The sequence below is a fragment of the Grammomys surdaster genome, unplaced genomic scaffold (assembly GCF_004785775.1).
Source record: "Grammomys surdaster isolate TR1022 unplaced genomic scaffold, NIH_TR_1.0 126115, whole genome shotgun sequence".
Classification (NCBI taxonomy): domain Eukaryota; kingdom Metazoa; phylum Chordata; class Mammalia; order Rodentia; family Muridae; genus Grammomys; species Grammomys surdaster.
In genome coordinates this window covers 1,902,913-1,915,067 of record NW_021620923.1, presented here as the reverse complement: position 1 = coordinate 1,915,067, position 12,155 = coordinate 1,902,913, and the positions used below count along the sequence as shown (strand labels likewise).

At 38.6% G+C, this 12,155-nt stretch overlaps 1 protein-coding gene across 1 annotated transcript in view; it reads left to right on the top strand.

The window, feature by feature from the left end:
- The window catches only part of Robo1 (roundabout guidance receptor 1), a 373,399-nt gene that overhangs the window by 298,148 nt on the left and 63,096 nt on the right, over nucleotides 1–12,155 (top strand). The window contains exons 10-15 of the mRNA XM_028756251.1: nucleotides 1,031–1,112; nucleotides 1,264–1,432; nucleotides 1,522–1,688; nucleotides 6,698–6,819; nucleotides 7,576–7,807; nucleotides 8,900–9,021. Coding sequence (XP_028612084.1) covers nucleotides 1,031–1,112; nucleotides 1,264–1,432; nucleotides 1,522–1,688; nucleotides 6,698–6,819; nucleotides 7,576–7,807; nucleotides 8,900–9,021 — 894 coding nt within the window. The remainder of the gene's footprint in view (nucleotides 1–1,030; nucleotides 1,113–1,263; nucleotides 1,433–1,521; nucleotides 1,689–6,697; nucleotides 6,820–7,575; nucleotides 7,808–8,899; nucleotides 9,022–12,155) is intronic.

The window sequence follows — 12,155 nt, the reverse complement described above, 5'->3', positions numbered from 1 at the left end:
TGTGTGTGTGTGTGTGTGTGTGTGTCATACTGCAGGCATTTTGTAAGTAACTAGCAAGGTAAATTTTCTAGTATTGTTTTATGCACAGTGGACTTGAGCAGTGTTTCCATTGTAACTATTTGGCCCAGCATTTTGCAATTACACCATATCATATACGTGGAAAACACTTATAAAAGCCATGTACTAACTCAGTGAACCTTTCAAATCAGAATGCTACATGGTAAAAAAAACCACAGACCACAGATTGGTGGAAACAAATGTAGGTGTTTACCATCCTGGGTCATCTCGTATCTGTTCCTTCAGGATTCTTTTACATTGTTTTGATTTTCTTTTGTGTTCTTGTTCAGACAAGTGTTTGAGGCATATGAAACAAGAGTACTGGGCTGCAGTCAGCAGTCATTTCCGTTGCCCGGATCATTGTTGTGGGTGGCTTCTTGGGAGTTTTGAATCAACATCACAGTTGGTTTTGTGTGCCACAAGAGTTGTGGTGTTGTACTTCTTTATGTCAACCGTTGCAACCTTGTTCTTGCTCTCGCCAGAGCCAGATGACAATGTTATCTGAAGATAAGAGTTGTTAAATTAATCAGAAGGATATGGCTTTAGCATGCCGTTCCCAGTTTCAGGTTGAGCCAGAATTTACTTTTGGCTTCAGTTTTCAGACGGGAGAGTGCTTGTTCCATCGAAGGGTTTTGTTTTTACATCTGCGACTGACTTGAGTGTTATAATAAGGGGAGAGGGGTGTAGAGTGGACAATTTAGATAGTGTTTAATTTGGTTTTTCCTAATCTTTGATGCTAAACCACACACACACATCACAGGATAACTGTATAAAGGCTCTTTATTTCTATTTTCATGCAGTATTTTCCTTTATGTTTCAAGGAAAAAATACATTCAATTACAGGGACATTTCTGGGTCTCAGATTTTGATGAAGTTATCTGTATTCCTAGGCTATAGACAAACCGGGAATTGTTTTTCCAGCCCAGAAATGTCTTGATGATTCCAAATCTTTCTTTTCCATGTGCTTTCGCAGCTGGGTGACACGGGCCGGTACACCTGCACCGCATCGACCCCAAGTGGTGAGGCCACATGGAGCGCTTACATCGAAGTCCAGGGTAAATGCGTACATTTGTCTTAAAGCTTTTTTTTTTTTTTGACAATCAAAGCCAATGTCCTGGGCCACAGGAAGACAAGTTAATGTATTACCTGCGTTCGTCTGCCAATTTGTGTATGTATAAATGATTTTCCTCCTTCCACTCTTGTTAGAATTTGGAGTTCCAGTTCAACCTCCAAGACCCACCGACCCCAATTTAATCCCCAGTGCCCCCTCAAAGCCCGAAGTGACAGATGTCAGCAAAAACACGGTAACTTTATTGTGGCAGCCAAACTTGAACTCAGGAGCAACCCCAACGTCTTATATTATAGAAGCCTTCAGGTAGGGTGAGAGGGACTTGCAAGTTTCCTTTTTTGTTTTTTGTTTTTTCAATCCAGTGTCCTTGTTCTAACAAATGTATCTACCCTTAGCCATGCATCTGGCAGCAGCTGGCAGACTGTGGCAGAAAATGTGAAAACAGAAACATTTGCCATCAAGGGACTCAAACCTAATGCCATTTACCTCTTCCTGGTGAGGGCGGCTAATGCATATGGTATTAGTGATCCAAGCCAAATATCCGATCCAGTGAAAACGCAAGGTAAATATCGATTGACTGAAGCCTGAGACACCTACTGGTCCTTAGATGTTATCATTAGAGTGGCATGATGTGTGTGTTGCATGCTAAGGTAGCACATTTGCAAACTTTTTTTTTTTTATTTTACTGCGCAACTCAAACTATACTTTTCTCAATTAAGAAGATCAAGACTGATAACACACAGAATTGCTCCTCCTCGGATTACAAATCCACTAAAAATACCCGTGATTCTATTTGGATATTCTTTTCAATTCTGTGAATTTTAAGCCCCAGCATCTTAAACCTATCACCATTGTATTCAAAACTGAGTAACCCTGTTGGGCACCAACATTCAGTTCACATAACCTCCCAGATAATTCTGCAGAATTCCCACCCGAGTTAACTCATGTCATGTGAAAAATCACCCAGAGGTAGGCGACCATTTGAAACTTTGTCTTCGTGCCTCTGCGTAATCAACAATCCTAGAAACCATGGAAGAAATGCTTTGGGCTTTTAGTTGTTTTCATCTCTCATCTTTACTGTGTGAGGCATGATATGAAACTTGTAAGTGGGAAATAATGTATATTTTGATGAAAGTTGGGTGGAAATGAGAGCTCAAAACCAAAACTATTTAAAGCTCACTACCACATGGAAATCAGAAGTATTACTCACTGGGATGTCCCTTTCAATGTAAGTTCCTTTGCATCTTTCATAGATTGAAATTTTCATCTTTTGACAGATCATATTTCCTGTCTACCCTCTTACTCTTTCTATTATTTCAATATTGTCCTAGAAGGAAAATATTATTTTAGTATTCTCACTGAAAGAAAAGTTATACATACTGGAATGTAGCTTTAACTTTTCTTTAAACCTAATATCATTATAATTAAAATACACTTGTTTTTATCTTAGCAAAAGTGATTCTAGAGTTGATTAGAAATGTACAATTGTTTCCCCACACATAAACGCATGAACTCCAGTTAACGTTTCCAAAGAAAAAAAGCATGAACTAGTCATAATGAGAGAAACAAGCTACACACAAAGCACCTAAAAGGCTTGTTTAAAGACTGTTTAAAGAGTTGTAACAGTTTTCTTGTTGGTATGGGAGAGCAGATGGCAGCAGTGCTTCATACGCTCCTAGAGGTCATCTAAACAGTCATTTGGGGAGAACATTTTGCTTTTGAAATCACCGAGAAAGTAAAGCGTTACAGAACACGCCCATGTCTGTTCCTTGCTTATTGAATTCAACACACCCAGATGCCTTTATTTGCTAGTGTGAGTCACCTACTCAGGAGCCTTAATAGATTTGGAGCTTGCCTTGAGGCAGTGTGAGGTTTGCCATATCAGATATGCATTTGTAAAGAATGTAGAAACTATAGCAGCTTCTAACTGAATTTAAACTTCCTCCTCAAGTAGAAGTGTCTACCTATCTATGCTCCGGTCTCTATCCAGTGGAATCTAAATGCAAGTGTTGATGACTGACTTAATACTCTTCCTCTATACTCGTGGGAATGGTTTGGGGGCATCCTCATTTGTAAATGACAATATTGTTCATATGTTTTATGAAGATCATTTTCCCATTCATTTGTGCTAAAACAGCCTCTTTCAGATTCATAGTTGGTAAAACAGTATAAGAAAATAAATCTGTGTCAACCAGGAGACTGACTATCTAGAGAAATATACATACCACTTTGAATTAAAGGATAGTTTCCTGTCATCTCCTCAGTCTAGCTGTGTGTTGCTTAGCAAGTTGATCAGTCCTAAATGTCATATCTCCTTGAGCATAAAATGAGGATAGCTAAACTCACTTCCCTAGACTTGACAAGGATTATTACTAATTATTAATAATGGATGCAAGAGTTTTTCTAAGTCATAGCAAACATGTGTTTCTTTTAATGTCTAAACTAAGAATAAAGAAGGTTCACAGAAAATTCAGCTATCATAACACTACAAAAAGTAGCAAGTGAAGCCAAATGAGAGGATCAATTAAATATATCTTGACAGCTTGGAATGATGAGCCAGCACTAACAAGATTAAAATTAATAGAGCAAATTAAAAAATCTGGTACTTGAATTATGGTTTGAAAAATTAGCTATAAAAGGCTGGAATGGGTGGACTGGCTTAAGGAGGGAGGTGTTCGTCTGGGTTCAGTGAAGTGCGCAGACTCCAGTTGAAACCAACTCTAAGATCTGCGTTCACTGAATGATGTACTTGCCAGATGAACAAAGTTCATCCTTACTGGGATTTCCAGAAATATGTCAGAATCAAGTCATCGCTCCCTTGTATTTTGAACTGGTCAGATCATGAATTGTGTAATTCACTGGATGTAAGCACTACATATGCAGGTTGACTCTTAAAATTTTTCATTTTATTTTAGTTGGAACTGGACTGTGGATCAAACCCAGGGTCTCATATTCACAAGATAGTACCTTACCACAGAGCTCTACCCGTAGCCTTAACTCCTTAGTCTTCTAAGAGGAAATCTGTGACAATACTTGGTGAATGGATTGCTGAAAAATCATTCCTAATAAAAGAAATTCAAGAATCTTGATTCCTAAGCCAAAACAACCAAAACCACATAAAGACTATGTGATCCCTTACCTGACAGTGATATAGAAGACAGGCCTCCCTCACTTCAGACAACAGAAAAGGACCAATCAGGAGAAGTAACTAAGGCACAGTTTATTGTTTAGATCTCGGACCTGGCAATGAACCTGGGAACATTTGGTTCTGCAAGAAATGTCAGCCGTGTGGCTGCCAGATAGGGTTTGTGTGGGTTTTGTCAGAATGAAATGCCATTCTGACTCCAGAGGCCCTGTCCTTGAGCAATTCTTGAGCCTTAACTTTTAATGGAAATTGACACGTATATAGAATATTGCAGTATGCACATAAGATTCATCAGAAAATACCAGTATGGGCCTGAGGAGAAAGAGCAATCAGAGTGTGCCACTCAAGCTTGAGGACCTAAGCCCAATCCTTGGCATCCGTGCGAAAACTCAGACAAGTAGTAGAGGTCTTGCCTAATACGAATAAGGCCCTAGGACGGTAATGGGAGGGTGCTATCTTCCCCAAGTCACGTGAGCTTTGGTGGCCCTGGGGAAGGTGCTTATACGGATCCAGATCTTGTTTCTGTTTTCCTGTTCCATCTTCTTTCCTCTCTCTGCTGAAGGCAGAGCAGCAATGGAGGGAACAGAGAGAAAAGATGATGTGCCTGAGATGGCCTAGTAACAGCCAAGTGTTTTCTCTCTGGCATTGTCTGCACGCTGTAAGTCAACATTAGGATGGCAGTAGGGGGAAATCGGAAAAGGGTGGGCTCAGGAGTTATCCTGGTCCTGGCGTAGTTATTTTTATCATCTTGCTCATTTATTTATTTTTGGTTTTGTTCTGTTTTGTTTTGTTTGTTCACAAAAGGGACTCATTTCGAAGCTTTGGCTATCCTGAACTCACAGAGATCCACCTGTGTCTGCCTTCCAAGTGCTGGGATTAAAGGCATCTGCCACCATGCCTGGCCGTTTTCCTTATTTATAAACTTAATTTTTAGGTGGGGCATGCAGACAGCCAGGTGGCACAAATGTTTAATAGTGGTTGACATGTCTGTCCTAGTTTTCCTTCATCTTGGTTCTCTGGACTCCACAAATCTCATTTAAATATTGGTGGTTTTGCTTCCTGAGACAGGGATATTTGATCATTTAGCAAACTTTGACTTTTGTTTTTTGGTTTTGTTGTTATTGGTTTTTTTTTTAAGTTGTAACACATCTAAAATGCATCTGTCAAATATAATAATCTATTAGTAGTTCCATATCCCTTTCAAATCTTAATTCTTTTTTGTTCTTTACACTGCATTTTCTTTTGCTACTTGAAACAAAAACACATTCATACATAAGGAGGCCTCTTTAGCAGTAGGCAGCTTTTGCTGAGTATAGAGTTTAATAAATTTAATAATTCCATTCCCCCCCAAAATAGTACAACATAAAGAACTCTATTGGCTGTTCATGTCTTGCTGTGTCGCCCGTGTCTTCTGGAACATTTTAGTATTCATGAGACTGCAAACACACTATTAAATCTCACATACAGTATAGTAAACTATTCATTGTCAATGAAAATGATGGTAAGCGTGCTTATCTCGCTTCTAACCAGACTTGCTATATCCGACCTTCACCTTAGCGTCCGTGACTTTCCCTGTGCAGCGGTTCCTTGCCATCCACCTTAGTTGGGAAGATACCCAGGTTTCTCCTCAGAGATGTGTGGCTCAGCTGCTTTCCACGCTCAGTTTCCCCTCAGTGTTTGCAAGCTTTTCATTCCCCATAGGCTCAGCTGCAATTCGCTGTCCCTTTCTTCCTTGTATAGTTAGGATCCGTCTAGAGGGCTGAATCAAACCCAGAGTCAGCCCAGTGCCCTAAGGCTCAGCAGTACAATGATCATTACATGGTATGAAGCTCCCTTAAAAATTACTGTTTGCCACTGTTATCTTTGCCTCTTGCCCTTCTCGGGTTTCCTGCATGTTCTGTCTCTCCCCTCCCCCACTTCTGTTTCTCTTCATCTGATCCTGATGAAAAGGTTAAGCTGTTATGTGTGGAGAGATAGCTAAGAGCCCTTGCTCTTAAAGTATGAGGATGTGTGTTTGAATCCCAGCGTCCACATAAACAGGCCAACCCTGACCGCATAGTCCTGTGGTTATGGGGGATGGTCAGAGACATGAGGATCACTGATGAGTTTACTGACTGTCTGCCTAGCTCCAGGCTGAGACCCCATGTCAAGGGAATAAGGCAGAGAATGTTAAAGCAGAACACCCGATGTCCTTCCCTGGCCCTGCAAATATACGCATATGTGCGCACACACACACACACACACCTACGCACTCATGCACATGAGCACACATATGCACATGCACACATAAAAACTCTGTGCATATTTTTTTTCTGTATTCCGGCCGCCTTCACCGTTCCACTGGATCTTCTTTTCTGAGAGTTGCTATCTATGCAGTAGCATTGAATGGGGCCAGACTTGAGTTGTATGTTCTTGAATTGTTACAGATGTCCCACCAACCAGCCAAGGGGTGGACCACAAGCAGGTCCAGAGAGAACTGGGGAATGTCGTCTTGCATCTCCACAACCCTACCATCCTTTCTTCCTCCTCAGTCGAAGTGCACTGGACAGTGAGTTGTGCTAACGTTTGTATCATTTTTAATAAGCAGGGATCTCTGAGATTATCCTACATTGGAAATTTATATAGCTGTTGTTCACTTCCATACCAACGTTAATTTTATTATGCAAACCTTGTTTATTTCAGTAGGTGTGATCCATTGTTAAACAAGCTAAACAAGCCATATATGTGTATAATATATATATATATACATATATATATTATACATATATAGTATACATATGCATATATATTTGGTTTGAATCACAAAGTGTTTGAGTACAATGACATGTGACATGCGCATTGCCACATGTACTTTTTTAAAACAGAAATATTTCCAAGTAGTATTAAGGAGATTTTTAAAAATCAATTTTTATTAATTCTTTGAGAATTGTATACATCTCTACAATGTATTTTGGTTACACTTACCCCCATCCCTTCTGCTAACACTTTCCAGATCCACTCCCATCCATTCCCAACTTCATATTCTTAGGTTTTCAAAACCAAAATGGAAAAAGAACACCTTCCATAGGACGCCCACATGTCGCTTATATCATGTGCCATCAATAATGACACCTCATGTTTCTGCTGCCACATAGTATAACATAGTATGACAACACCATAGACGTTAATGGCACCTCACAGCTATGTACATTGTGGAGTCCCATGGGGTTTTGTCATACTTGTTGCGCTGTGTTTCTTTCTATTCCTTTGCAGTGAGACAGTCCAACAGTGGAACTAACTCTGTATTTATTCATCATTGTAATAGGTGGACCAACAATCTCAATATATTCAAGGGTATAAAATTCTCTACCGGCCTTCTGGAGCGAGTCATGGTGAATCGGAGTGGTTAGTTTTTGAAGTGAGGACCCCAACTAAAAACAGCGTGGTGATCCCAGATCTCAGAAAAGGCGTCAACTACGAGATTAAAGCCCGCCCATTCTTTAATGAGTTTCAAGGAGCAGACAGTGAAATCAAATTTGCCAAAACCTTAGAAGAAGGCAAGTACAACAAAGTAGGCTTCCTGCACACATGAAAGATGTTTCCTGGGCTTTTGAATTAGTGGAAGTTGTTTGAAAGTTAATGGTGACAGTCATCAATAACCTGTGTAATATTAAAATGTTTTGCTGTGGAAATGTGTTTACTTACACCAAGTATAAGAACAAAATGCTCTGGTAACTGTAAGTGACTTGCTTCAGTAGTGGCCTGCACCACATATGTGCAAATGTTAACGCTGTTACTAAAATTCATATTCAGAGATAAGATGTTCTGGATTCAATTGCTTTTTTATTCACTGAAGCTTATGTTAATAGAGGGTAGATAATGTGAGTAATATCTGGGTTTGCCCGGACTTTCCAGAGTGTGCATTTTCTCCTAATGCCTCATGCTAGGAAACCCCTTAGTTCTTGGCAAACCAGTATTTCCACCCTATAACTGAAAACTAAAAAACAGTGTTCACATAAGTATAGAGCGTTTCATGTCATAGTACACTTTAAAACAAACCAACCAACAAACAAACAAAAAAAATCAGAATTTTCTCTAATTGTAACTTACTCTATACATGATAGGCTATAATTAAGTGTATAAAAAAAGATTGCCATTCTTTCTCCTTAATTTTGTAGATTTTTATGGAGAAAATATGAGATTCAGGTGACGGGCTAAACAGAACAGATATTTTCCTAAGGGTGTTTTTACTTTTTAATTACTGGTGTGCATATGTGTGCATGTGTGTAGGTGTATGTTGTCATAGTGAAGGCACAGAGAGAATATTATTTTCCTTCCACCTTAGGATCCAGGGACATAACTCAGATGGTCTGGCTTGCCCGGGCAACACATTTGCTTGCATATCCACCTCACTGCCGTGTGCTGAGCTGTTGTGTGCTGTGATTGTAACTGATTATGAGAAATTCACAGTATAAATGACTTAGTATTGACTTGGAAAAAACTTGTAGTTTGGAGCCCTTTAGCATTGGGTGATACCCATATTTAAAATAGGCGGCATCTGTATATTTACTGTGTGTTTTAAAATTCTGTGTGCCTTGGGTTTTATGTACTACACTCTTATAGTCTACTTTTTATAACAATTTAAATAGCACCAAGTGCCCCTCCTCGAAGTGTAACTGTATCCAAGAATGATGGAAATGGGACTGCAATTCTGGTCACTTGGCAACCACCTCCTGAAGACACACAGAATGGGATGGTCCAAGAATATAAGGTAAATACACTCAGTGAATTCACTAGCAGGCAGGCCTCACCTCTCAGAGTAGCCTGGATACATCGTCTATTGGCCTTTGTCGCCATCTGCTGGCCAAACTGCCGACATGTAGATTTATTTCCTGAATTCTATGCATAGTGATTTTGGAGTAATTGTACATACTAGAAAAACTATTTGGAAAAAACCCTAAAAGTTAAAATAAAGGCTGTAAGTGCTCTGTTAATATTTGGTGATATAATCTCATAGAAATAGATTTTTAAATGCTCATGACTTTTTTTTCCCCCAAAACATGGCTTAAATATATCACACAGAATTGAGTTACTCTAGGGAACTGGCTCTTAACATAGTCGTGTGCTGTTTAACATTGAAAAAAATTAAAAGTTTTTTTCCCTTTTGTCATCTGTAAAATGTAGGACCTTACAATTAGGTTGGGAAATTCGTTTTCCTATACAGGGAATCCTTTCTTCCCTAGATGAAGTTTTAGACTCTAAACCGAATTTCAAATCTCAGAGATTTATCTATAAATTTTGTTTGTTGTACATGTTTGAGATATGCAAAAGTTTTTCAAGTGATCTTATCTAGTGATTCCGGATAATTTTTTTCCTGTGAAGTAATAATAGCACTGCCCATTAATATGGACAGTTTTCACTAGGACTCATTCTAAGCAAATACATTCATTAAAAATAAAAATTAGAAACTTCAGATTTACTAGAAGGGTGTAAACTTAGCCTAGAAATGAATGTATGTTATAGCACAGTGATGAACTAATGTATTGAGTGTAAGTGTGTGCTTTTGAACATTTCTACAAACAAACTTTATGTTATAGTTATAGGACATATATATAAAACTATATATACACAAATATGGTATATAAATATATACTTCATATATAAATATATATTTTAAATATAATTTTAATTTATATAATAACATTTATATGTTAATTTAATTTTGTTTTTTGTTGTTTGTTTTTTTCTAGACAGGGTTTCTCTGTATAGTCCTGGCTGTCCTGGAACTCACTCTGTAGACCAGGCTGGCCTCAAACTCAGAAATCCACCTGCCTCTGCCTCTCAAGCGCTGGGATTAAAGGCGTGCACCACCACCGCCTGGCGTTAATTTAATTTATATGTAATTATATATAAATTACATGGTATTGCTTACTATCACCATTATTACTTAGTACTTAGCAGTCCTGTGATGCCCTCCATAATTTTCAGCTCATTAGCTAGCATTGTGGCATAGGTTCATATCCATCGCTAGGGTAGGCACATATGGATATGTATCTGTGAATATGAACCTGTGCTTAGGAAGGTGGACACATTTGCTGTATTCAGTGTATGCCAAACACTTTGCACTACAGACTAACATCAGAAGCACTTGAGTAGTCTAACCAGGCCCATTGTTTGTGCATTTTGGTAAATATTTGGGTAATTTGATAGATATCAAAGTAAAGCTGAACTAAGAAAGATAATTTTGTAATACATTTATTTAGTTAAGTTATTCTGTGTGTGTGTGTGTGATCACGCTCGTGCACCATGGTGAATGAGGACAAGTCGGAGGACAAATTCCCAAGACTCCATCCTTCGCCTTCATCTTGCTGGCTTGGAACATAAAGTTTTTAAATGACAAATTTGTAAAGCTGAAACTGTTGATAACTGTAATGCCAGCTCTTATATGTTAGGGACAAAAAGATCAGACACACACACACACAAGATTTAATGGAGCTGGAGGGATGGCTCCATCAGTAAAAGTGCTTACTTTTACTGATTCCCCAGAAGCCATTGGAAAAAAGGACTAGTGTCTCATGCCTGGAAGCCCAACATTAGAGAAGCCCATGGCTTGCTGACCTAAGGATGTCAAGCTTAGTTGGTGAACTCCAGATTCAGTAAGAGACACTGTATTATAAAGTACGTTGGCAAGTGACAGAAAAGACACCGATGTCAAACTCAGGCCTACACACACACACACACACACACACACACACACACACCATGCACACAAGCAAGCAAAGTATTTTTAAAGATCGCTGTAAATACATTATAGTTGTCTTAAAGCATTTCAAATAAAATTTTTATTGTAACTGGGTCATTAAAAGATAAAAATGGCCATCATTGTAAATGCTTCCTTATGCACTCTAAGTTTATTTCAGTACTAGTGTATTACATGACGCTGTGTTTCAGCCCCAGGAAACAGACTGTTGTAGAAGAGTTTGTGAAAGAGCCTAAAATTTGCTGTTGTCTTGGCTCCCAAGCAAAATTGTGTAACGTAGACATTTTCCCCCAAGAGTCAGAACTCATTTCTCTCCTTGAGAAATTTGAAAGGATGGATTTCACTTAACTTCATGGTCAATTTAAAATAATAAAATGCCTTTCAGAACCTGATTGACTGGTACAAAATCAGTTTGTGGCTTTGGTTCAGCTGTGTAATGTAATTGGTGGGAAAAATCACAAAGGAGTCTATTTCCAATGGTCAGGTCTGGATAGAGTGTCTCACCATTTGTGGGCATTATGCATTGAAACTGTATTGCAGTAATAAAAACTTTTAAAGAGAAACGTCGAATGTTATTGGGCAAGTGATCAAGGACTCTGGTCTTTCAGACTACCTGTGTGTCTGTGTTCTCAGTATAGTTTAGGTAACAGCTCAGCCTAGCTGATCCTTCCTACTGCTGGAGAAGAGGCTACTTCCTAGAACCCAGAGTATTATTCACTATTCTAGATACAATTTCTTTGTGGGAACAATAAAAATATCATCATTCCCCATGTCCAGGTGATTCAGAATTATCACTCTATGGTTAATCTTTTAATGAAATTTAAAGCAAGGCTTAGAGTGGTAATCCAAACTTCCAATCTCCTAAGCAGATAGTTTCCTATTGGATATCACTATCCAAATTCAGAACTACACAGTTACCTTTTTGTTACAAGAAATTTCTCACACCAAGTGTATATGTTATTATCCTTTTTAATCTCTTCTGCATTATGAAGCAGAAATTGTTATTTTAATTTAGATGGAAGCATGAATTGCTAATATTGTGTACTGATCACAGTTCAGCATACCATACTTTAAATAAACCCTAGGGTGACCCTTACCCCTTGGTAGTATTATATTTTCAGTATCATCCATATTTATATGGAGTA